Genomic DNA, 27,889 nt, shown 5'->3' on the forward strand with positions numbered 1-27,889 from the left:
ATGGATTGGGTTGAGTGTGCGTTAGATGTAGAGTCAAGAGCATCCAAGTTTTTTTATATTTGGCTGCCCTATATTCTTACTTTTCCAACTATTGAAAAGGATCGTATTAGGAAGGTGGTTCACCTCACCACTTGGCATAATATGGCTGCTCTAGAAAATAACAAACCTCCTTTTTAGTCATGTTGGCAAGTCTTTGTTTCTCACTGCAATATTCCATCTATGAGTTTCCCTCATGCTATTGTATTTGGAATGTTTTATGTGTTAACGTTTTGTTTTCCTGAGTGGATTGTCTAAGTATTATTGCCATGCTCATTGTGTACCTCTGTTTCCTATTTCATGTGTACTGTTTGCCTTTTTCTTCATAAATATATTATACAAAAAAAATACATTAATTTAGTTATTGTCCTTACCCTCCAGCCTTCTCCAGGAAGTAGCCAAAAGAGTATACTGTATGAGTGTGCTTTAACCATTCCAGTGTATTACTTCTGATTTAGTTTTTTATAAAACAGTTTGCATTTATTTTTGTGTCTGTCAAAATATGATCACCATTTTTATTCAAAGTGCATTGTGACTTTTTGTCATGTTAAATCACAGTTAATAGTATTCTTTCTATGTGTACTTAAAGAATGCATACAGTATGTGAGATTTGTTTTGATAATGCTACATAAATTCACAATATTTTTTTGTTTACAGTAATTCTGACTGCCTGAGATTGTGATTTCATTCTGGGATAAGTCAGGGAAAGATTGCAGACTTCCGAAAAGTGTTTGCTGTCAAATTAGATCCTAGTGGTGGCAGAACTGAGTGTTTAATTGTGTGACATACTGTATATAGTGGTACATTTTACCCAGAGACCAGGTAGTGTTGTTTTGGTCAACCGTTCTACACCAAAATATCACGCAAGTCCTAATGGGTCTTATGATGACATTTTTATATTTATATTTTTGTTATTAAACCATGGGTGGAACGGTTGACAAGTTAGGATGACTATATTTATAGTTTTCTTCATATTTTTTTTAACTATTTTATTTGTTTGTGAGTATCACATACAAAACTAGAATAAGGAATGTAAATACAGTACACATTGGAATCGACAATCAGAGCGATGAGAACATCAATGCAATAAAAAGTATAACCGATATAGTAAGTCACATTGAATATAAAACAACCTATATCAAGGAAATCATCACACCATCACACACAAACAAAGAAGAAAATAAATACAAATATATAGACGAGGGAGACAAGGGAAAGATAAGGGTAGAATGGTGAGGAGGAGGATTGGGGGTGGGGGGTGTCTGTAGCTATTATTCAAGGCTGGGTCACACATGATGACAATAAATTATATTTGTATCACAGAACATTGAGAGGAGGGCACCATTCTTTTACCATATCAGTTATTATACCAACTATCCCAACCAAAACAAATATTATGAAGTGTTACCTTTCAAACTTAGTTGTCTATGTATAAACTACTGAGTTGTTTCAAAAATGCTATACACCTGATCTCGCTGGCGGGGTTCTAGGGACTCAATAAATGATTCTATTTCCTATGGAATTTGGACACACCTTGTTCGATATCCGGGAGTGTGGAACGTCTCTCAAAGTATAAAAGCTGGTATAAAGTTTGTTTGACTGCGGATAGGAATGGGGGTGATTTAACCGTCCAATTCAGCATAATAATTTTTTTTTGCCACAGTGACAACCGTTGTCAATAAAGGGATAATGGACCTCCTGGCTGCACCAAGGTTCCAATAATCAAAATTTGCACACAGTAAAGCTAAGGGGTCAGGTTGGAGGCGCAAAGAAAAGATATTGTTGATAAAGGCCATCACTTTATTCCAAAATTTACGAATTTTTCCACACTCCCAGATATTATGGAACAACGTCCCTGGAATATGGCCACATTTAAGACATTTCCCCGTCTCGTCAGCGACCATGTGTTTACGTTGTGCTTGTGATATATAATTCTATATGTAATTTTGACATGAGTCTCCTGTAGAGACAGATATTTAAAGGTGTTATCATAATATTTAAACAATGGTAAGTGGTCTTGTAAAGATGGAATCACAGCCTTCCAGGCTTTCCAGACAGGTTGCCACATAGAAGGATTGGTATTATTAGTGAGTAAGAAGGTTAAGTCCTTCTTCTTATATGATATGGTAGCATGTCAAGTTATTAGGTTAGACAGGTTATCAGTGACTCCAGGAGCAAACATAGAAGGTGAGAGATGAGATATGTAATGTCTAATCTGAAGGAACATATAGAAAGTACTGTTAGGAATATCATACTTCTGTCGCAGGTCTTGAAAAGAAGGCTACGGTCCCCCAGGATCAAATACATCCTTTATCGCAGCTATACCAGCTTGACGCCAGGATTGATACATGGCATTGTCAAGACCAGTGGTAAACTGTGGATTTGCCCAGAAATTTATGAATTTCGATTGGAGTGGGTTTCTGTGTAGATGCTTATTGATTGCCCTCAATACACAGTATGTATCATAAAAAATAACATTGTGTAGCATTTCAGGAGATATAGAAGATTTGGGAGCATGCAAAAGGGTACCTGGTAAGAAAGGAGCAAACAAGCTCAACTCCAAATGTAAGTTAGTGTAAATAGCACGATGGTGTAGCCAATCCAAAATATAGCGGAATAATATTGCTTTAGTGAAATGATTCAAATTAGGCACCCCAAGGCCTCCTTGTGATCTATGTAATGTTAATTTAGCCATGGCCGCCTTCGGTTTTTTACCCTTCCATAGAAATTTGGAAAATAAAGATTGGCAATATATCTCGTCTTTTTGTGAGAGTGTAATGGGTAACATCTGGATAAAATACATAATTTTCTGAAAGATTATATTTTTCAATACTGCCACGCTACCTAGCAAAGAAATTGGAAGATTTTGCCAACTGACTAAAAGAGACTTAATTTTTGATAATACAGAGGTAAAGTTGGCATCATATAGCTTTGCGATTCGTAGCATTATACCTAAGTATTTCAGGGAAGTCGTGACTTTGGGCAATTGTGCATCAGTGAAGGGTGTAGCATCAAAGGGTTCAAGTGAAAATAGCGGAGGAAACTCCGATTTGTGAAAATTAACCCGGTACCCAGCAAAAGAGCCAAATAAAGAAATTGTTTCAACTACTGCAGGTACCGAACGTACGGGGTTACCAATAAATAAAAGCATATGATCTGCAAAAATCGCCAATTTAACTTCATGAGATCTAATGCAGATACCCTGGAAAGAGTCATTTTGCCGTAGGGTTACTGCCAAAGGCTCTAGAGCCAAGGCAAACCGAAGAGGAGATAAAGGACAACCATGTTTGGTGCCACGTCTGACTTGAAAGGGGGGTGATAGATACCCATTGCAGGATATCTGGGTCTGGGGTTCAAAATAAAAAGCCTTTAACGTAAGTATGAAATTGTCTGGGAACCCAAACCGGCCCAGCGCCTCAAACAAATGATCCCAAATGACCATGTCAAAAGCTTTTTCAGCATCCAATGACAAAAGCGCTGAGCCAACCTGGCCCCCAGACAACTCCAACCATTGCTGAACCGACACAACCTTTCTCAAATTTACCACGGAATGCCTACCCATTACAAAGCCCGTTTGGTCGTCATGAACCACCGCAGGGATAATCACTTTGAGACTGTCGGCCATGATCTTGGTAAGTATTTTATAATCGAGGTTCAGAAGCGAAATCAGTCTATAGGAGCCCAGTTGCTCCAAATCTCTACCAGGTTTAGGTATTACTTTAAGTGTCGCAGAGTTAAAATACTGGGGGAGTGCCTTCTTCTCAAGAATATCATTATAAAGCAAAACTAAGGTGTCTCCAATATGTGGTAAAAGGATTTTGTAGTATTCCCCTGCAAGCCCATCAGGGCCTGGTGCTTTCAAGGGATTCAAGGACTAGACGACTGTGGAAACCTCCTCCAGTGTTATCGGAGCAGTAAATTTTCCAGCATGAGTGGCGGCAATTTGAGGCAAGGAGACGTCAGCCCTGAACGCTGCATTCCTGTCTTCATCAACCACACCTTCAGCATATAGATCAGAGTAAAAGGCAGAGAATACCTCAGAAATCTGCTTGTCAGAAGATACCCTTTCACCGTTCTGTGTCAACAGCGAAGGGATCAAGGTAGCCGGTGGTGACTCCTTAACTAAATTAGTGAGCATGCGTCAAGTCTTATTCCCCAAACGGTGAAATTTATAGGATCTTTGGAAAGCAAATTTATCATCAACATGAGATAATATCGCCTCAAACTCTGTCTTATCCTGAGCATATGCCTTTTTTGTTGCCTGAGAAGGATTACTATTATACGTCTCATAAGAGGCAGAAAGCATTTGCTGTTTCTGTAAAAAAACTGGCCAAGGCATCTTTGCAAAACCTTGCTACAAAAGACATAATAGCACCCCTAAGGACTGGCTTGGATGTCTGCCAAAACAACGGGGGGTCCTGCTGCGCATGGTCTCCATTGTCTAGAGAATAAGAATGCCAGGTAGAATCTATATGTTCACGAAGCTTCAGGGATGTTGCCAAACGAGTGGGGAAACACCATTAGTGGTAAGGACCTCTGTCCATCGTTGGGGTTAAAATGAACCAAGCCACTGCGTGATCAGAAATGCAGATTAGTTCAATGCCAGAGGAAGAAATTCTGGGTAAAAGGTGGGAGGAGACTAACAAATAGTCAAATCGAGACAGAGAACCATGCGCAGCAGACAAGCAGGTAAAATCCCTGTCCGTGGGGAGTTGTACGCACCAGATATCGATAAGATCCAGTTGCTATGAAGGCATGGAATGCCATATTTGGGGAGAGGAATTCCACTCTTACTATGCCCTTGTCTATCCAAAACAAGTGAAGCAACAATATTAAAATCACCTCCCACAATGAGATTGTCGGAAGTGAAACTAGAGAATTTGTCTACCAAACCAGTGAAAAAGGGCTTAGAATATTGATTGGGTGCATACAGGTTACCAATAGTGTATCTAACCGAAGAGATACTAATATCAGCAATAACATAGCGCCCGCCTGGGTCAGCCAGTATGGAGTGCACTACATATGGTAAATATAATACTTAATAAAATAACAACGCCCGTGGACTTTGAATTATATGGAGTGGAGGCAATGACAACCCTCCCACACATATTAAGTTTATCAACCTCAGAAGCCACAAAATGTGTTTCCTGCAACAGAATAAGTTCAGCTTTCAATTTTGTAAGATAGGTAAAAATACGTTTCCTCTTCACAGGGAATTAATCCCGCACACATTCCAAGAGATGACCTTCAGAGAAGCCATTTGACACAGAAAATCAGCATTAGCATATTACGTCATACTTGCCGATATTTTAAATCTCCTCTCCGGGAGATGACCGGAGAGGAGAAGCAGGTGGGCGGTGATGAGGGAGGAGCCAAGCTGATTACATTAGCAGGCCCCGCCCACCCACCGGGAAAAGACGGTAATTGGATGAAATTTGGCTAGGGGCGGTGCTAAAATGACGTGATTAGCATCTGATCGCGTCATTAGGCTCCGCTCCCACCGGGTCCGTGATTTTACGGTGTTATTCTCCCTATTCTGCCCACTTCACTAGTGGGACCTACAATAAACCATAGAGGAAACAGGCTAAGAGGAGGCCTGTTAAAAACTTTCAGCCACAAGATGCCACTCTTGTATGTCCAGAAATCAGCAGACAGTGTGAATGAAATGTCCAGAATCACTCAATGAACACAGCAGCAACATAAATCAAAATGGAGTATGACATGAAAAGAGATATATACAAGATCAACTGGGCAGATTCATGATGGAGTGGTCAGAGGCATCCTCTAGAGGACCAGAGAGTGAGTATTATCTCTGAGATAGGCAGTCGCATCCTCAGCAGACGTAAAATCAATAGGAGAACCATCTCCAAATATGCTAAGCTTGGCTGGGAACATCAATGAGAATTTTATGGCTTTAGTAATAAGTTCTGAACAAACAGTGGAAAACTCTCCGCGAGCCTTTAGCACCTCTGCAGAGTTGTCCTGGAACACCAGAAGTTTTGCATCTTCCCAAATCAGATCACGTTTATTGTGTGACGCCATCCATATACTATATAGCCTCCTTATGCACAAAATTTAGGCAGCAGAAAATCACCACTCTCGCACTGGTATTACTCCGGTCAAGCGCCGGTCCGAGCCTGTGAGCCCTTTCAATAACCAAGTCAGCACATTGATCCCTGATCCCCAGCAGCATAGGTAAGGAGTATTGCAAGAAATGGTATAAAGAGGGGCCTTTTACAGATTCTGGGAGCCCTACTGTGCGTAAATTATTACGCCGCGAGCGATTTTCCAAATCTTGTAATTTGTTCCATATCTGATAGGAATCTTTCTGTAAGCGACCAGTAACTGACTTGGCCATTTGTATATCATGAAAATGTACACCCACTTTATTTTCAAGTGCATCAACATCAGCACGAAGCTGTGTTGTTTGCGCTGAAACTTGCTGAATGGCTTGTGAAAGCTGAGTCACCTGCTCCTGCAGGAGCGGTGTCATGGTGTCTGTAATAGCCTGCATCAAGACAGAATAAGTAATAGGAGGCTCCACAGTTTTAGAAGGAGACGCCAGGTCAAGGGCAGAAGACAGGAGAGTGTTGGGAAGAGTACCTGTAGGGAGAAGTTCCTGCTCCCCGCTGGCGGCCGCCATATTGGATTCCCTGGACTTTCCTTTAGGTATCTTTTGCACTTTTGGGGGCATTGTAGGCATGAAATAATGCTCCATACAAGTGCCCACCACTGTCCCACACACTGAGGGAGGCTTGCTGCAGCAGATGGACGCCATAGAAACGGCGATGGTGATGGATTGCCCGGGGTGGCAGCGGAGCTCCGGGACCTCGCGGGCAGCTACATCAAACCCGGAACCGGAAGTCCCGTTTTCTTCATATTTGAATTAAACTTTTTACTCATACTCCAGATAGGTTACATTAAAACAGACATTTTTTCCAACAAATTAATTCAAAACATTTCTAGAACACTAAAACACCAAATATTACACAATTGTCATTTCCTTTATTATTGCACCTCACATTGATGTCGACAAAAGCCTCATTTTCTACTAATAAGTTAAATGTCAAAATGCCAGATCATATTTTTGTGATTTTTTTTTGTTAAACTAATATCATGCCAACTAATACAACAAATTTGAAAACACTTTACCAAAAATTATTTTTTAAGAAATACTTTTATAAAATCGTATCCCAGGGAAACACTACATTAAAATTTTGCATTTCTTTCTTGTATATATTCTTAAAGTAATCAACTTGATCCACAGTAAAATGATTCTTCCAATCTCCAATTATTCCTGTGAAGAAATATATAAAAATATATGTTACACGCGATGTTTAGTAATGTATAAATTATTTAATATTAAAATATAATTTGCAAACAGCAAGAGAATATTAAATGCAAATTTGGATAAGCAGAAATTAGAATATTGTTATCCTTTCAAATTAAATGAAAATTTTCTCCTTTACACATATTTACCCATTTAGTCAAAAGAAAATTGAGGTGGTGTAAATTTCCACTTGGACAAGAGATTTTTGTGATATATTTACTAAGCAAACGGCTTATCAAAACCATTACTTGTTGGTGTCTCTGATTGGAGGATTTAAAATGGTAATAATATCAAAAGCAAAATACTTCTGGTTTTACTAAGTTAGAATAAGGGTGGTCATTCCGAGTTGTTCGCTCGGTATTTTTTTCTCGCAACGTAGCGATTAGTCGCTAATGCGCATGCGCAATGTCCGCAGTGCGACTGCGCCAAGTAAATTTGCTATGCAGTTAGGTATTTTACTCACGGCATTACGAGGTTTTTTCTTCGTTCTGGTGATCGTAATGTGATTGACAGGAAGTGGGTGTTTCTGGGCGGAAACTGGCCGTTTTATGGGTGTGTGCGAAAAAACGCTACCGTTTCTGGGAAAAACGCGGGAGTGGCTGAAGAAACGGAGGAGTGTCTGGGCGAACGCTGGGTGTGTTTGTGACGTCAAACCAGGAACGACAAGCACTGAACTGATCGCAGATGCCGAGTAAGTGTGGAGCTACTCAGAGACTGCTAAGAAGTGTCTATTCGCAATTTTGCTAATCTTTCGTTCGCAATTTTGATAAGCTAAGATTCACTCCCAGTAGGCGGCAGCTTAGCGTGTGCAAAGCTGCTAAAAGCAGCTTGCGAGCGAACAACTCGGAATGAGGGCCAAGGTACTAACATAAAAATAAAAATTACTAAAATGGTGGCACCTGTAAAAAAGATTTTTTTTAGTTAATAAAAAATTGTTTACAACTCCTTTTTGGAGAAAGTGATGGGTGATGACCATAGATGTTATCCTGCGCTACACAAGTGCAAGTCCCATTTTCCCTAACTGTCCCTATCTTGGAATCTCAATCGTCCTGTATGAGGAGTCCGGCATGTGATCCTGCTCTGACTGTTATGTCAGGCTCCCGGTGCATGGATTGCTGCCGCCGCGTCCAGCGGCAGTGGTACCCGGAGGTAGAAGGTGTTTCTTTTTGGTTTTACTCTGCTGCCAGACATGGCAATTTAATTATTTTTTACACGCATAACACAAACATTTTTATGAATTGCATACAGTGTACAGACTACAATTTGTAGTTTATAAGCATTATTAGAGCAATAAATACAGTGGTCACCTTGTTCCTTGACATGGTATCCCATCACTACTCACATCCACAGACGCTGAGATCTTTTCCAGGCCCCGTAAATGAGGGGGGTGGGGGGGGTGGCCAATGAGGGGGGGCGTGGCCAGATCACTCTTGAAAATAGTAAAAAACATAACTGACATGCAGCCGCAAAGCAGCCGCGTGCAGCACAGGGAAGAGTCAGAACCGGCGGGCACCAGGTGGCGGGGGGAAGGGCGCAATCGCTCTCCTTGCTTTTATCATGGGAGAGAGGACTGGCCACCACTGAGCTGCCGCTCTCTGCTGGGCTGGTAGAAAGGCTGCTGCAGCGATGGCCAGTCCTCTCTCCCCACCTGACGTGCATCTGTCAGCAACAGGGAAGGGGGAGACAATGTTGCTTACGAGGGCCATGCTGCCAAATGCATTCCTGTAGTTTTATAGCACATAGGTAAGAAACCTGGTGCAAATATACCTGCCTTCCAACACTGTTTACAAATATACCTGCCTTCCAACACTGTGTATATATATATATATATATATGTATATATATATATATATATAGGATTCTTATATTAGAAATGTAGAAATACCTGTAGCTTGCAGTTCTGTGTAGGGAGGCCAATCATCAGGATCGTGGTGATTGACCTCGATTAAGCTAACATTGGCGGGAGTTCGGGATTAGTCAGCACATACTGGGAAACGCTAAGCACCTGCAGCACATGGCTCAGACCCTGCCACTGCCCCCAGCTGTGCGCGGTGTGTCATTATGTCAGAGATCATGCTGCACAACCCGATGCCAGCTATGCCCACTTGCACCATGCCTAAGTAGAGGAGGACTGTCTGCTGCGCCTGCGTGGTGCATGGAATCTGTCAGCCAGTGTGAGTGACCGCCTGCGTGCTGGCTGGGGTGGCCACAGGTACTAGTGTTTAACAGAGGATGCCAAGGCAGACACAGAGAGGAGATTGTAGAGGAGCACAAGTGGAGGAGGAGGGCCCTCAGTCTGACTCTTTACTGAGACTTGGTGTTGGGAGGCCATAAGGACTGACTAGAACAGGAGAATGAGGGAGTATTGCTGCTGCCAGCCACAGTGCTACCACCAACCAGTCCCACATACAGTGAGCGTAACAGTGCCTGGACTCTGCTGCTGCTCTGACAAAGGTCAAAGGCAAGCAAGCCTTTAGTCAGCCAGAGTCAAGAAGCTGCCTTCAGGCTGCCAGTGATACTGCCAATTTGCTGAACTGAATCTGTCTGACTCCTGAACTGTGCTGCTGTCTGTTGACAGTGTCGACTGACTTCTGCCTGTGCCTGGGGGAGTCAGTGAATTTTTTTTTTTTTTTTTTTAGTTTAGTTGGGGGGGGGGGGGGGGGGGGCTGTATTTTCATTGACCATCTCAATCCTGGGAATCTCGGGATTATGGTGTGAAGGAATAAGAAGACTCTATACTGGGGTCACTCTTAACTATAATAGGAAAAAGAATCCAGAACAGTATCAATGTTGATCATTCTAAAATCTATTTATTAGATATGCATTCAAATAAATGGAACTACACAGACACACATACACAGGGAAAACTATGTTCCTGGACAGCGAATAAATGCCGTATACGTTTCAATAATTTATTGATTAAACCTATGCAGGTACATTATAAATAATGCGTGGATTTTATGGACCAAAATATTATTCGGACTGTAATGAGTCCAGATTGTTAGATTAGGTGGGTGTCTTATGTCAATTCGGACAGGATGAAGTGATCACAGCGGCTGAGTAAGTTCAGACCTACTCAGAAACTGCACAAACTGTTTTTGTACTGTTCGGCTGCACAGGCGTTTGCACACTTGCAAAGCTAAAATTCACTCCCCAGTGGGCGGCGACTATGCATTTGCATGGCTGCAAAAAGTAGCTAGCAAGCAGTCAACTCGGAATGACCCCCAAAGTGTCAAATACCCTATAAGTAACACAGAGACAAAATCGTCTCATTCCTTGAATGCCAGAGAATAATTCCCTTTAGTAGCAGAATCACTGCTCCTGTATCAGATAGCAATGTATCAAGTATACCTTCAAGATGTAAGGTACTGCAAAACAGTATAAAGTACAAAATCTTTAACTGACACTGTACCTCTTAGGGTACTTATCCGGTACAATCGCTGCTCCTAATTAAACAGCAATGTATCATATAAACCTTCAGGTTGTAAGATACAACAGAACAGTATGAAACACAAAGGGGGACTTTTATCAAGATCCACAAATTAATTACGGTTGGACAGTGAAAATGACGAGTGAATTTGCAATGTGCTAATTAACTTTATCACATGAATGTACCACAATTCGTATGCCAGAACAGTGCTTGCGGTAAAGCATTGTCCTGGAGAATCCATTTCCCTGCATTAACGTCACTCTATTCCCATTTGCGATAGACTTAATAGTACTGCGCATGCGCCTCTTCTGGGATCCCTGCAGATCAAATAGAGCCGCGGCACGCTGACACTGTGTGAAGCAGCCGAAGCACTTGGAGGGAAAGGGAGAAGCATGAACGGAAGGCTCATGCTGTTAACTATTGTAAAAGTCAAATTGCTTTTTAACAAATATTTAAAATGCCAGCTCTAATTTATACACTGTGGACGCCTGCACATCTTATTACCATGTGCTATGAATGTGCGCTATACATCGCAAAACACTAAATCCCATAAGAGAAAACAATACACCCACACATTATCTGAGTTCCAAAGCTCATTGATGTATATAATTGTTATTAAAGGATATGTATTCAATATATCACAATGTACAGTATATATATATATATATATATATATATATAGTTAGTTAGTTACATGGTTACAATTTATACAGTAAGCAGTTATTACAAACTAATTCATTACAGACACGGCCAGCAATACAATTACCATATTTTGCTCAAATAAAGTCTCCACTCCATATAACTCTCTCTCTCTCTCAGTAAAATCATGCAGCCACTGGACAGACATCATCTCCACCACCATCTGGGACAAGAAGGGCAGCCGGCTGTGTGTGTGATCACCTATACACTGAGTCTCTTGGGGGCGTATACAGATCTCTTGTTACTAGTCTAGGGGAGGAAACTTTCTCATTCACGATGAGTCATTGGTCAGTTCATATGCAAGCAACGTCCAGCCTTGATGGTGTAATTACAAGAGATAGCCACTGGTCAGGCATGCTGTCTTCCAGGAAATCCATTGTTCTAATAAGAGTAACTTTAGCTTTCATACATTTAATCATATCTACTAATGGCAATGTGCTACAACTTAATAACAGGCATCAAATGAATCTACACATTAATCTGGTTACTGTGACATCAAGCACGACATGTCCATCTTGCTCCGCTCCAATAATACACATACATGACGTCACTCCATTATATAATTTAAAACATTATGATGTCTGGTGCTTGATATGTTGAAATTATGTGCTGTATGAAATATGTGTTGAATATGTCTTTGTGGCATGTCTGTGCAAATGCGTATGTTAATATATATTGCTGTGCTCGCTGCGCGTATTTGCAAGCTTAGCGACTCATAACGTGTGGAGTCTGTATGTTCTCTCTATGTAATATTTTTGACTTCGACAGTCCACCCTTTGGCAGTAAACAATAACTGCCATAAATTAACATAAGAAAAATAGGCCCTCATTCCGAGTTGTTCGCTCGCAAGCTGCTTTTAGCAGCTTTGCACACGCTAAGCCACCACCTACTGGGAGTGAATCTTAGCTTCTTAAAATTGCGAACGAAAGATTCGCAATATTGCGAAAAGACATCTCTGTGCAGTTTCTGAGTAGCTCGAGACTTACTCTGCCAGTGCGATCAGTTCAGTGCTTGTCGTTCCTGGTTTGACGTCACAAACACACCCAGCGTTCGCCCAGACACTCCTCTGTTTCTCCAGCCACTACCGCGTTTTTCCCAGAAACGGTAGCGTTTTTTCCCACACACCCATAAAACGGCCAGTTTCCGCCCAGAAACACCCACTTCCTGTCAATCACATTACGATCACCAGAACGAAGAAAAAACCTTGTAATGCCGTGAGTAAAAATCCTAACTGCATAGCAAATTTACTTGGCGCAGTCGCAGTGCGAACATTGCGCATGCGCAATAAGCGGAAAATCGCTGCGATGCGAAGAAAATTTCCGAGCGAACAACTCGGAATGACCACCTAGTTCAAACAATAATGGGTGACCTAGACACACGTATGTATTCATTTCAAAAATCAGACATTTGACTATATTTGGGGAAGGAGGATGAGACATCCTTTATATGCACTCAGCGGTCACGGGACCACTGGTTGGGTGTGGGACAACATTCAACCTATAGAGTATGCTGGGACAGTGCTTTGGCCTATAATGTCTGATTTGGACGAACATTTCACACATACATGTACCTACATCTCCATACACTGATGTTCGGATTTGATTGTGGTTCTGCTGGGTAGAGGGAGAAACAAATCATGAAAGTGACATATAAAATTTTCATGGTATACATTCCTATCATTCCCTAAACATTGTTTCTATTTCTGGAACGTTTGCTAGGTCTGTTTCATCATTGAACAAGGATTATAAGTGGTGTCCTTCCTAGATAACATAAACCTTCGGAGTTCAGGGAGAGCCACTCATAAACCTTTCTTTCACACATATTAAGGAGCTCTTTATCTGCTATGGGTGAATAGCCGTTGTCTGATTGTTCCTGATTACCTCCCAATTTCCTGAAATTGGTGAGATTTAAACATACCAAGGATTTATCTATGGTACTGGTGGATCTTAAGGCTAGGGGGTCTAGTTATATTATATTCTTTGTCCACCAGTCCCCTCCCCCTTCCGTGTAATTCAAGTACCTCAGCTAACTCTAAAAAAAAATATGACACTAATCCTGCATCTTTTCGTCTTAGAGGTACCTGTGAGCACATCCAACATTCTGTTTGGTTTAAGACCTTACCCACTAGTAAGTGGTAATCACTCAAGGAAAGTCTGTCACCTTATTGCTAGACTGACATCTCTGGATGCTCTCATCTTCAAATATGGGTCACAATAACTACAAAATACAGTATTCCTCAGATAATAGCCTATCACGTTACCTCCGAACTCTGTAACTACTAGACCTTTGATTTTTCTCTGGCTTTAACAAACTGATTGATAATCCTGGGATCCTATAAGGAAATCACTCCTTCTTCCAGATCCAGTTCCAGTCCCACACTCGACTCCTCATGAAAAACCTTGCAAAAATAGAATGTCCTGAAAAAAATGTTTGTCAGCGGGAAAGAGAGAAAAGAGAAATAGAACAAAACAACTCTTGTCCATAGCAAATCAATTACAACGACTGGTCTTTCTGTGATCCTTTAGCACACTCAGGTAGTGTTCAACAGTGCTGCCTCTCAGTCTTCACGGAACAGACTCTCTGGTGATACTTTTGCGATCTCACTCCATTTACGAGTTCCTTCCGGACTACCGACTTTCCTGCATTGGGAATCGTGGACCCAAGTCTCTCTTTCGGCTACTTTCACTGGGGTAGTGCTGTCAACAAAACTTGGTATGGTCCTTCCCACCTGTTGTTATGCACACCAGTGCCAGCAGGAATGTACTGGTGTCTGAACGGTGAGGGATGCAAAACAAATTAACTCACAGACAGACTGGGGAATATGACATTACATACACAGAAGGTGATAGGGTAACAAAATAAACACAAAGTGAACAGAGAAGCCCAAAGGCTAAGAAACTGGGTGTCTCCCTAGTATTAGGAATGCTCAGATGGAAAGAAGCGAGATGTAGTGATTTAATACGTAGAGAACACGAAATGCTGTTGCTAAGGGCAACAGCAAAACCCTAAAGGGTTACCAACGGGTGTGGCAGTAAACTCCTTGGTCAGAGATGGAATAATAGACACAAGGAGAGTCTCCACAATCCTAGTCCTCACTTGCAGTGCACTGGTTCAGATTACTGCCACTAAACTGACACCTGAACACCTTGCACAGTGAGAAAGGATTTGGCAGGCAAGTCTGAGAATACAGCCGCAAACTTGCTAGGTTCACAGAGTAGCAAAAGAACCCCAGCAGGTTAAACGACTGACTCCAGTCTTACTGCTAGGTCTGGATTGGCAGAGTGTAATACCAAATCCCAAGGCCTATTTGCAGTAAGCAACAACCAAATACAAAGTTTACACAGTACTAGCTAGCTTTCAGGAACTGACTAACCAACAAAGATTCAGCAGCATCTGCCTAACCTGAGAAGAGGGTTTATATAGCAGGTGCTGTCCACGCCCCACTCAGACCTCACAGACTGTGAGCACAAAAACCAGCACCGGATCCCTTGCCGTGCACAGAGCCTGTAACCACTGCACAGCAAAAGACCCGAACCGGAGTATCAGCTACGCTCAGGTTACTCCGCTAGCACTTGTCTCCCGGTTGCCATGACGACGTGGCAGCACAGAGCAGGAGACCCTAACAGTACCCCCCCCTCTGACGAGGGGTCAAAGAACCCCTACCACCGGGTTTATCGGGGAACTGCGAGAAGAAAGAGCGTAACAGTCTGGGGGCATGAAGATCACAACTGCGCACCCACGACCGCTCCTCCGGGCCATACCCCTTCCAGTGCACCAAAAATGACAGCCGACCCCGAACCATCTTGGAGTCAAGAATCCTTTCAACAACAAACTCCCTCTGGCCACGTATCAGCAGAGGGGAAGGTCTTCCACTGGAAGAAGGATTACTAATCGCCCGTTTTAAAAGGGAACAATGGAATGTTTTATTGATACCCAAAGAACGGGGTAGATCTAACTGAAATGCCACCGGATTGATAACCCTAGTGATCTTATAAGGACCGATGAACCGGGGGCCTAACTTATGAGATGGCTGTCTCAACTTCAAATTCTTGGTAGACAACCAGACGAAGTCTCCTAATTTGAAGCTGCAGGGTCTTTTCCGCTTATCAAAAACCCTTTTGGTCACTAATGACACAGACACAAGGGCTTTCTTCACTTTCCTCCAAATACCTCTAAGGACCGAAACCACAGAGGAACCACCAGGCGTGGAGTCCAGGGGGTCAAAAGAATTGGCCTTAGGATTATGCCCATACACACAAAGGAAGGGAGAGATCCCTGTAGCAGAGTGAGCCGCGTTGTTATAGGCAAACTCCGCCATGGACAGATGAGCAACCCAGTCAGTCTGACACTTGGAGACATAACACCTGAGGAACTGCTCCAAGGACTGGTTCACCCTTTCAGTCTGCCCATTAGACTGCGGATGGTAGCCTGACGACAAGCTGACAGAAATCTGGAGATCGGAACAAAATGCCCTCCAGAATTTGGCCACAAACTGGGATCCGCGGTCAGAGACCACATCAAGTGGCAACCCGTGGAGGCGCACAACATGCAGCATAAATAATTCAGACAGGCGTCTGGCCGATGGCAGCCCAACCAATGGAACGAAGTGCGCCATCTTCGAAAACCTGTCAACGACAACCCAGATGGCTGTCATCCCAGAGGATTTGGGCAAGTCCACTACAAAATCCATTGAAATGTGGGTCCATGGCTTAGATGGAATAGAGAGTGGATGTAATGGGCCAACAGGAACCCCTCTAGGAGTCTTATTTCGGGCACAGATGTCACATGCCCGAACCCACTGATCCACATCCCTAGCCACCGAGGGCCACCACACCGCCCTAGATAGCAACTCCCGAGTTCTGGCAATACCCGGGTGACCTGCCGACTTCTTGGCATGGAATTCCAGGAACACTCGCTGTCTTAACCTAGGAGGCACAAACAAAAGACCTACCGGAAGGTCTGGAGGAGCCTGCTCCTGTGCTCTAAGGACTAATGACAAGAGGTCCTGGGTAATGCCCACTTTAATACATGATGGGGACACAATGGGCAATGGCTCCTCGGTGGTCTCCTGGATTGGAGCAAAACTTAGCGAGAGCGCATCAGCCTTGATGTTTTTTGACCCAGGGCGATATGTTATCAAAAAATTAAAGCGAGCAAAAAACAAAGCCCATCGTGCCTGCCTGGCATTGAGGCGCTTCGCTGACTCTAAATATGCCAAATTCTTATGGTCGGTGAGAATTGAGACCACAAACTTAGCCCCCTCAAGCCAGTGTCTCCACTCCTCGAGTGCATCCTTAATAGCCAACAATTCCCGGTTACCCACGTCATAATTCATCTCGGCAGGCGAAAATTTACGGGAAAAGTAAGCACAGGGATGAAGGCGATTATCAGACACCCCCATCTGAGAGAGCACTGCCCCAATACCCATCTCAGAGGCATCCACCTCCACCACAAAAAGACGCTCTGGATCTGGGTGTCGCAGCACCTTGGCCGAGACAAATGCCCTTTTGAGACAGGCAAAAGCCGCTTTGGCCTCACAAGACCAGTGAGCAACATCCGCCCCTTTCTTAGTGAGTGCCACCAAGGGCGCCACTATAGACGAAAATCCAGCGATAAATCGTCTATAAAAATTCGCAAAGCCCAGAAAACGCTGAAGCGCCTTCAAACTAGTGGGCTGCACCCAATCCAGGACTGCCTGTACCTTGGAACCCTCCATTTGGAAACCTTCTGGGGAGATAATATATCCTAGAAATGCGATTTGCTGAACTTCAAATTCGCACTTCTCCAGCTTTGCCCCAAGCCGGTGGTCTCTGAGTTTCTGGAGGACTAAGCGTACATGCTTCCGATGTTCCTCCAGGGAATGGGAGAAGATTAGGATGTCATCTAAGTATACAACTAAGAATCTATCCAAATATTCCCTGAGCACATCGTTCATGAAGTCCTGGAAGACTGCCGGGGCATTACAGAGCCCAAAAGGCATCACCAAATATTCATAATGCCCTGAGTGGGTATTAAAGGCAGTCTTCCATTCATCCCCCTCTCTTATTCGGATTAGATTGTACGCACCGCGTAGGTCAATCTTAGAAAAAATGGTGGCAGTACGAAGCTGGTCAAACAAGACCGAAATGAGAGGCAGTGGGTATGAGTTTTTAATCGTGATACGGTTCAATTCCCTGAAGTCGATGCAGGGTCGCAACAAACCGTCCTTTTTACCCACGAAGAAGAACCCCGACCCAACTGGAGACTGTGAAGGTCTGATAAATCCCTTAGCCAAGTTCTCCTGAATGTACTCTGCCATAGCCTGAGTCTCAGGACGTGACAGGGAGTACAACCTGCTCTTGGGAAGCTTAGCATTCGGCAACAAATCAATGGCACAGTCATAGGGGCGATGGGGAGGTAGCACCTCTGCAACTCTTTTGGAGAACACGTCCGCAAAATCTGCATAACATCCTTGCAATCCTGGCAAACTTAGCTGCGAAAGCCTGACTGGAAGGCTCAAGCAACTCCTGAAACAATCAGTACCCCAACTAAGAATCTCCCCAGAGACCAAGTCAAATTGAGGATTGTGGGCCCTTAACCAGGGTAACCCCAACACCAATTGGGCAAACGTACAGACAGTCACATAAAAGGACAATTTTTCAGAGTGTGTGGCTCCAATAAACAAAGAAATCTGGCTAGTGCAAGAGGTAATTTTACCCTGGGATAATGGTTCCCCGTTTAACCCACAAATCTCAATTTCCGATGCCAAGGGTACTAAGGGAACAGAGTGTTTCAGGGCGAATTGGCGGTCCATAAAAACCCCGTCGGCCCCACTGTCCACAAAGGCCTCAGTCTTGACAGTTTGACCGAGGATCTTCAAGGTCACCGGAATGATAAAAGTCTTCTTGGGAAATTCTGACTTCTGGCCTGACAGGATATTTCCCATCACCCTCAGGCCCTGAAGTTTTCCGGCTTTTCTGGGCATGATACTACCACATGACCTTTATTCCCACAGTACAAACATAACCCCTGCTGTCTCCTCCGCGTCTTCTCACGCGAGGAGAGGCGGGTAGCCCCAATCTGCATAGGCTCCTCGGAAAATTCCTCAGAGTCTGAGGTTCCCTTAGGAAAGAAGGAAACCTCGGTCTCCCTTTCAAGCCTGCGCTCTCTCAGCCATCTATCTACCCCAATGGATAACTGCATGAGCTGATCCAAGCTATCAGGCAAGGGATATTGTACCAGTTGGTCTTTTAACTGGTTAGAAAGACCTCTTCGGTACTGGTGTCTCAGGGCTGGGTCATTCCACTGGGTATCATGGGCCAACCTCCGAAACTCCGTACAATAAACCTCAACTGGCCTTCGCCCTTGCTTAAGGATCGAAATCTGAGCCTCGGCTGAGGCCGTCTTGTCAGGGTCATCATACAACATGCCCAGTGCCGTAAAAAAAGCATCAACACTTTTAAGCGACGGACAGTCAGGCTGCAACCCATATGCCCAGACCTGTGGGTCTCCTTGTAGCAAGGAAATCACTATGCCCACCCGCTGAATCTCCGACCCAGAAGACTGAGGCCTAAGCTGGAAATATAGCTTGCAGCTCTCCTTGAAACAAAAGAACTGCGAGCGATCTCCAGAAAAACGATCCGGGAGATTTACTTTCGGCTCCTCAACCCCTGAAGGTACTGCTGCTGCGGGAGCTCCGCCAGCGGCCTGTGAGGTGTGCATTTTAATGGACAAATCATTAAATTGTCGAGTCAGGACCTGCACCTGATCGACCACCTGTTGCAAAGTATTTTGAGGGGTATGCTCCATATTCCCACAAAATTTCAACAGGAGTATTTGGCTGCTGAATATGTTATGCACACCAGTGCCAGCAGGAATGTACTGGTGTCTGAACGGTGAGGGATGCAAAACAATTGAACTCACAGACAGACTGGGGAATATGACATTACATACACAGAAGGTGATAGGGTAACAAAATAAACACAAAGTGAACAGAGAAGCCCAAAGGCTAAGAAACTGGGTGTCTCCCTAGTATTAGGAATGCTCAGATGGAAAGAAGCGAGATGTAGTGATTTAATACGTAGAGAACCCGAAATGCTGTTGCTAAGGGCAACAGCAAAACCCTAAAGGGTTACCAACGGGTGTGGCAGTAAACTCCTTGGTCAGAGATGGAATAATAGACACAAGGAGAGTCTCCACAATCCTAGTCCTCACTTGCAGTGCACTGGTTCAGCTTACTGCCACTAAACTGACACCTGAACACCTTGCACAGTGAGAAAGGATTTTGGCAGGCAAGTCTGAGAATACAGCCGCAAACTTGCTAGGTTCACAGAGTAGCAAAAGAACCCCAGCAGGTTAAACGACTGACTCCAGTCTTACTGCTAGGTCTGGATTGGCAGAGTGTAATACCAAATCCCAAGGCCTATTTGCAGTAAGCAACAACCAAATACAAAATTTACACAGTACTAGCTAGCTTTCAGGAACTGACTAACCAACAAAGATTCAGCAGCATCTGCCTAACCTGAGAAGAGGGTTTATATAGCAGGTGCTGTCCACGCCCCACTCAGACCTCACAGACTGTGAGCACAAAAACCAGCACCGGATCCCCTGCCGTGCACAGAGCCTGTAACCACTGCACAGCAAAAGACCCGAACCGGAGTATCAGCTACGCTCAGGTTACTCCGCTAGCACTTGTCTCCCGGTTGCCATGACGACGTGGCAGCACAGAGCAGGAGACCCTAACACCTGTCTATTAGGCAACCTGAGCATAAGAACAATCACACAGTCTCTTGGTTCACAATCAAGACAGTTAGTATTTGGCATACCAGGAATCAACAGTTTCAAGTTCTTTTGTCAAGTTCTCAAATGCTGGCTCCTCTCAATAAGGCACTGTACTGTCACCTCATTGGTGTATTTCTGATCATTGTGCGGATCATTCATGATATGAGGTTGTCTTCCAAAAACAAAAAAAACACAAAAAACAAAAACAAATTTCAAAGAGGGTGATTTGTTAAGTGAAGATCTGGGAGTGGGTCCGATGCTACATAATACTAGTGGCAGTGTCTATGACCACAATAGTCCAGTATCACTTTGCTCCTACTTCTAGAGGTACCATATCTACACACAAATTTCTGCACAATTTTCTTTGCGGTAAACACAGCAGCATCCGTGGTGGCAGGAAATGCCTCTACCCATTTGAGAAAACATCAGTTTACACCAATACATAGCAATAATTCCTAAAGGGTGTTAACTGTACGAAGTCGATTTGTATTACCTGAAAAGGTCCGTCTGCAGGACGGATATGGGATGGCTCTGTTAGTACTACCTTACCAAATGTTCTTACTCATGCAAGTAAGACAGGTCATTGCTTTCCTGCTTGCCTGAGAAGAGAACCCTGGTACATGCCAGTAAGCTCTTACCAATTTGCACATACCTTCCTTACCCTAGGTGAGTCAGACCATATGCCGCCTCAGCTAGGCTTGGGAGATACGTCCTGGGGGCCACTTGCTTACCTTGTCCATCTCTCCAGAGTCCTGGGGACTCCTAACCATACCCCTTTGACTTCCAGACCTCCTTTTCCTGTAGGGAACACAAATTTGTATCTTAATTTAACTGTTGTGTGTGTGCAATGTAGAGTATCATGAGCATAACTCAAAAAAGGAAAAAGAAAAAAACATCTCTAGAGGAGAGAAAGAAGGAGAAAATTAAAAAGAAAATGTCAGGTTTGCCATTCACCAACAGGCATATCAGTGTCTATACAAAATTTCCCTTCACCAGTATTTTCATCCTTCCTCCACCCTTTGTACATGACAAGGCACACTGCAATAATACTGGTGTTATCGTGCTGGTGAGATATACTGGGTTCGGGCAGAACTCTGAAGGACCAATTAGGCATGTAGTGTTTGAACTGTAATCGGGTCCACGTATTGTACCACCCTGTGTGAACGCAAAAGATGAAGAGGAAACTGTGGAGAAACAGAATAGAGGTTGGTGACAGATAAGTTTGCAGAGGTGGAGAGGATTTTATTAAAATGACAACTGGATTGGGCACTACGGGGAATTGATTACCTACTTTGTCTACCCCCCCCCCCCCCCCTTAAAGCTTGTGCATGCTGTGTCACTACTGGGATTACTTCAGCCATCAATCCAGTGTCCTGTCCATCCTAAGTTCATAGGAACCCGGTATTTGTGAGATCATTTCCTCTACCTGTGATGGACATGAATCTAGAACAGTGTAATGCAACATTAGTCTTTGAGGGTATATAACATACCTTGTACTTCCTGAGCGGGAGTACAATATATGTATTTCACATTTAACAAAATCTCTGTTACGTTAGTCAGGGGCCATTTCTGTTAGGAAAAAGAAGGACAGGAAAGGGTTTAGCATTGTAGGGGCCCAATCGTAACTTCAGCAGGGTTTTTTTCAAAGGGTAATGTTGCACTTCTTTCGTTCCTCCCATTTGCCGAATTAGTGTTTACCAGTGATCTTATCCAGATGGAGAATTTTCTATTACTGCAAAAGACAAAAAAAAAATGTCATCAAGCTTCTAGGTCATGCAAAGTATTCATTCAATCCTTCTCATCCCGTATTAAGGGTCTGTACATGGTCCAACAAACATTTCTGAGCTCATTTTGACTAGGGGCATTACTAGGAATGAATACTTCTTATATGGTAACTAAAAGAAATACCCGGGGGTTACCCTGTCTCTGTCCGCTTTCCTACTGGCAAATACTAATGTGCGAACAGGTTTTTCTCCATTTCTGATGTTACTTTCTTGATTTTTATTTTATTTTTGGGTTTTACTATATATGTACACGAATGACACCATACTTACCAATTCCACTGGTCTCAGCCACTTCCCCCGCAGGCTACTGCTCTTCTTTTACCGGTTGGATACTCCTCTGAGTGCATGAGAAATGGCTGAAACCAGTCAGGTCGCCTTCTCCTCCTAGATAAAACTTGACATTCATTAGTACATATATAGGTTACATTCATATTTTTCATATTTTTATCTTTAGAATTTTCTATAGTGTGTATGCTGGCCGTAACTGCTTCCACATCTACATATGGCGGTGTACTTGCTTTCTCTTTTTCTTCCTACTTGTTTATTGTTGCTACAAGTTCAAACAGTTCTTATATTTCCGTTCTTGTCTAATATGACTTTGGTTAGACATACTACCTGCAATACCTTAGGATCAAACTCACCAACCCCAGGGAATGATGCCCTATCATCAGCAGTCATACGTACCCATTCATTGCAAAAAGCCTCCGTGTGTGGACCATATTTCTCACACATAATAAACCTTGCTCACCCCCTGGGCCGCAATTCTCCAGCCTGAACCCTGGCTATCAAACGCCCACTGCTTGTGCAATTGGATCCCATCGCGGACTTTTTGCTTTGTTAACACAATCCCCATTGCACAACACAACACAATAGACGGTGAAAGTTCTCTGAGCGCTTCCACTCACTCCTTCTCCGCTGACGTACCACGACTCACTCCAATAGTGACCACCGCGTACCCAGTGAGGACCATACCTGGCTTCTATTCACAGGAAGTTTAAGGAGTAACTTACCATTTCCAGTGAATATCTACCATTGAAGATTTTCCTGAGAGAGACCAGCGAAAACTTCCCTTTTGGTTATACACAAATCACACTTGCGTATGCTCTACACGGCGCTAATGATACCGCGGTTTACGCAAAAGCTCGCAAAGGGGTATCAAGTGGCGTCACGTATCGCAGACACAAACGTGCGGTCCAATCGCACAGCGTATAGGTACTTGTTACCTATCCGCCCTACAACCGCTGGAGTCGAATACACAAGTTGCGCTCCTCAGCCGGAGCGTAACACAAAACCTTTAAACTTCAATTCACAATTTCTATACTTCTCAATGCAGAATTCTATATCACGCTCCTCTGCAAATCTCACGATTTGCGTATTTCTCTATTTGTATTAACGTAAGTCAGCCACCTCACGCCACCAAGCCTTCACTTACTTGGTGTACCACGGGATCCGAATTTCCGGGGTTCAACTCCACTCACTCCTGCTTTCACTCACTCAGATACACCTTGTTTTTATTTTCTGTACAGAAAATACCACTCCCTTCGATTGATGGTTTTAACCCAAAGGCAGAACCGTTTAAACAAAGTCTTACACTAATCTGCTTTTGAAATCGGATAGTTATGTGCTATTGTATTAAATGTATACTATCCCGCCTTTAATTAAACAACTATCGTGTGGTTTTACTTTGTGCCCGCAATCCCATGCAACCTTACGTAACCACGCGACTGTGCGTGCCTTTACGTCATGTGTGCGACCCTGCACCACGTGCAAGCTCCTGTACTTTGTCCGTACGTGTACAAACCTGAGTTCACAACTCAATAAACCACACACTCGCTATACATGTGAGCAATAAAACTACTATCATTCACAAACACAACGTACAGTTGTTTCCGTATAAACCTAAGCGACTAGGCCAGAACTGCGTTTCATGTTTTTATAATTACTCCCTTAACACACTAATTCAAATATATATATATATATATATATATATATAGCAAACAAATGTATCCGATTTCACACAGATCTATAATGACTGCAATAATCTGTAATTTAAATGATATGATTCAGATTGGATAGCTATCTTGCAGAACATAAACTGATATAAATATACACATAATTATAATAATATTATATATATATATATATATATATATATATATATCATTTACTGCACTCCTATGAGACACCTCACCTCTTCACTGCATCTAATTTGCATATCAAAGATATTTGCTTTGCACTACTAAAAAAAAGTAGTTACACAGGTTAATTTGCATTTCAATGGCTTTCCTACCCTAGTAAGCAGACTCCACAAATCTTGGAAGAAAAGAAAGAAAAAAAACAAAACCTCTCTTTCCTTTTTCTATCTGTGTGCAGCCCCCTACTTGTTGTAAGGTAATTACACACAGACAACGGGGAAAAAACATTCACTTATCTCACCATTTACTCTCACTAGGCCCAATTGAAACTGTTTGTAATTGATTATGACATGAGTTAAATAAATTCATTGGTAACTCATAAATGGTGCTGGATTTGTAGATATGTGGAAACTTTGTGATAAAAGAAACTGATTGTTCTAACCAGACTGAAAATCAGCTATTTAGAAAGTGACCTTCCTAAAATGGCCACTGCTCCTCCCCCTTTCACATCCATGAGGCTTACACAAGATGGTGGACAGGCCATGTGGCTAGGCCAAAATGGAGGACAGACCATGCGGCTCCTTTGTCACAAAGAAATCACACTCTATAAAGGCACCAAGAGTTACTTTAGGCCTGAGTTTAAAAAGTATACAAATTTTCTCAGCATGCTAACACAGCTATATACTGGCTATGCAGCAACTTTTAAATGTACTTTAAATCTACTTAACAGATAAACAATCCAATCTGAATCAAACACAATATGACTTATTTGAACTTTGTTTTGCAACAATAAAAATATGCTGTAGCATTTTAAATATTATGAGAAACACATTGTCCCTTGAATTTCATATCAGCGCCTTACTAATAACACAACAAAACACACGGATGTGATTCATCAGCGTCGCGATGCATCCACCGTTAGCTGGTCGACCACAGACGCATTTGTAATGTACAGTGCATCATTAAGAACATGATATCGTGGTTCCGAGCCCCCATCTGTAAAAGTCAAATTGCTTTCTAACAAATATTTAAAATGCCAGCTCTAATATATACACTGTGGACGCCTGCGCATCTTATTACCATGTGCTATGAATGTGCGCTATACATTGCAAAACACTACATCCCATAAGAGAAAACAATACACCCACACATTATCTGAGTTCCAAAGCTCATTGATGTATATATATATGTTATTAAAGGATATGCATTCAATATATCACAATGTACAGTATATATATAGTTACATGGTTGCAATATATACAGTAAGCAGTTATCACAAACTAATTCATTACAGACACGGCCAGCAATACAATTACCATATTTTGGTCAAAGTCTCCACTCCATATCACTCTCTCTCTCTCTCTCTCTCTCTCTCAGTAAAATCATGCAGCCACTGGATAGACATCATCTCCACCATCATCTGGGACAAGAAGGGCAGCCGGCTGTGTGTGTGATCACCTATACACTGAGTCTCTTGGGGGCGTATACAGATCTCTTGTTACTAGTCTAGGGGAGGGAACTTTCTCATTCATGATGAGTCATTGGTCAGTTCATATGCAAGCAACGTCCTGTAATTACAGGAGATAGCCACTGGTCAGGCATGCTGTCTTCCAGGAAATCCATTGTTTTAATAAGAGTGACTTTAGCTTTCATACATTTAATCATATCTACTAATGGCAATGTGCTACAACTTAATAACAGGCATCAAATGAATCTACACATTAATCTGGTTACTGTGACCCCAAGCACGACATGTCCATCTTGCTCTGCTCCAATAATACACATACATGACGTTACTCCATTATATAATTTAAAACATTATGATGTCTGGCACTTGATATGTTCAAATTATGTGCTGTATGAAATATGTGTTGAATATACCTTTGTGGCATGTCTGTGTAAATGCATATGTTACCATATATTGTTGAGCTCGCTGCGCATATTTGCAAGCTTAGCAACTCATAATGTGTGGAGTCTGTATGTTCTCTCTATGTAATATTTTTGACTTCGACACTATATACATTTAAACCGCTGCATGTGAACGGGTCGGAATGACCCCCACTGCACGGAGGATTCCTCTTCATGCTGCTGTTGCCAGCTTCAGTTCTTTCAGTGAGTTGGTAAACACAGAGGAGGGAGGGGGAGGAGGAGGGAGCGGGAAGCAGGACAGCCCTCTCCTTCCTGATAAAAAAAAGTTTATTGCAGCTACAGACAGGGTTTAGCATAGATAAAGCAGGTTAGACCTGGTTTTATCAACACTATGCTGACCTATGGTATTTTTTCACAATTGCATCTTAGTAAATCTGAGCAGATAACATTTCCCATTACATTTATGGGAAATGCGATCTGCTTTCTTTAAAAATGTGATAATTAGGGTTTGGAGGAGAATTTTGAGAATAAACCCACTATCAGGGTATTTTTCGTATTACCCCTTTACATGTATTTAATCACAACTACCTATTATAACTTAACAACTAAAATAAAGACACAGACTACAGTGCTGGCGTTTTAAAATCTTTGTCAAATTTATTATTGACAGGTACTATTTTTAATTTTTACTTTAAATGGTGGCGGCACTAAAGAACGGACTAGGAAAACAAACACACACACAAAACGAAGCGTTGGTGTTCAACTCTCCACTCCACAACCCACCCGTTTAGGTGGTGAAACCATTTCCCGTCCAGGACAATTGGTTTACGCCATTCCCCACTGCAAGGAGAGCGCACCCACTAATGCCTAAAACTTAACAATCAACCGTTCTTTACCGACAAAGCCAGGCCTACGCCGCAGCACCGCCACCAATAAAATCTCTAAAGAAAATCTCTTAACCAGCAGAACAAATCCTCCACGAAAATGGCCATACCTTCACCGCTAAGGTGAACCCCATCCGAACGGTAAAGGTGTGCATCATGGAATCTAATCAAACCATGCTCCACCACTCCACCATCATTCTCCAAAAGATAATGAGCCACCACGATATTGACCTTTTTCCGAGCAACATCCAACTGAGCACCAGACCTAGCATTTCGCCATACACGCCTAGGGACCAAAGAAGACCAAACAAGTTTACACTCGGGCAAAGCCTCAGTGATTAAATGCAAGTCCCTAATGATAACCGAACGCAACTCCAGAGATATCAGCTGACCAATATCATTGCCCTCTAAGTGCAACATCAAAACCTTCGGCAATCCAAAACACCGTACAGCCTCCACAAGGCAAACCCAGAGCAAGCCCCAGCGCATCCCACGAAAACCTAACCACCGAATCAGTGGAGCATGTTGAAAATAATCGGCATCCACAGTCGATGGGCACCGAGGCGCCCAAAAAACATATGAATGCCCTAGCACCCACACCGGCTTGCAATCAGGTCCACCTGAAACATGTTAAAATTCAGTCAGCACATGGAGGGCAGATATATACGAGAACAACAAAACCAAACAAAGATCCACCCCCATACAACAAACACAGCAACTAACGAGGGAGAGGAGGGAAAGACAAACATAGCCGACGGGACCTTGAGGTGAAAACACTCAACCCCTGGAGTAGCTACCATTACTAATGCCATATAATCATAATTGGAGGACCAATTGGACCCCCAGGGGAAGTGAAATTCCTCAAAAATTCCCGCAGTATGTCGGCGAGTGGTTAATCCTCCAGTCAGCTATGTTTGTTGACAAAAACAGATAAACTCGGATGTATTTATGACCGAAACGCG

General features: G+C 42.9%; 1 protein-coding gene across 3 annotated transcripts in view; it reads right to left on the minus strand.

Annotated features, from left to right (window-relative positions):
- Nucleotides 1-6,962: 6,962 nt before the first annotated feature.
- Nucleotides 6,963-27,889, minus strand: part of LOC134966190 (sulfotransferase 2B1-like) — a 187,642-nt gene continuing 166,715 nt past the window's right edge. The window contains exon 7 of one of the 3 annotated variants that reach the window (XM_063942749.1): nucleotides 6,963-7,333. In XM_063942749.1, the coding sequence (XP_063798819.1) occupies nucleotides 7,215-7,333 (119 nt within the window). In that variant the 3' untranslated portion in view covers nucleotides 6,963-7,214. The remainder of the gene's footprint in view (nucleotides 7,334-27,889) is intronic. The other 2 variants (XM_063942751.1, XM_063942750.1) reach the window with 2 other exon arrangements.

This window comes from Pseudophryne corroboree, chromosome 10, assembly GCF_028390025.1.
Source record: "Pseudophryne corroboree isolate aPseCor3 chromosome 10, aPseCor3.hap2, whole genome shotgun sequence".
Taxonomy (NCBI): Eukaryota; Metazoa; Chordata; class Amphibia; order Anura; family Myobatrachidae; genus Pseudophryne; species Pseudophryne corroboree.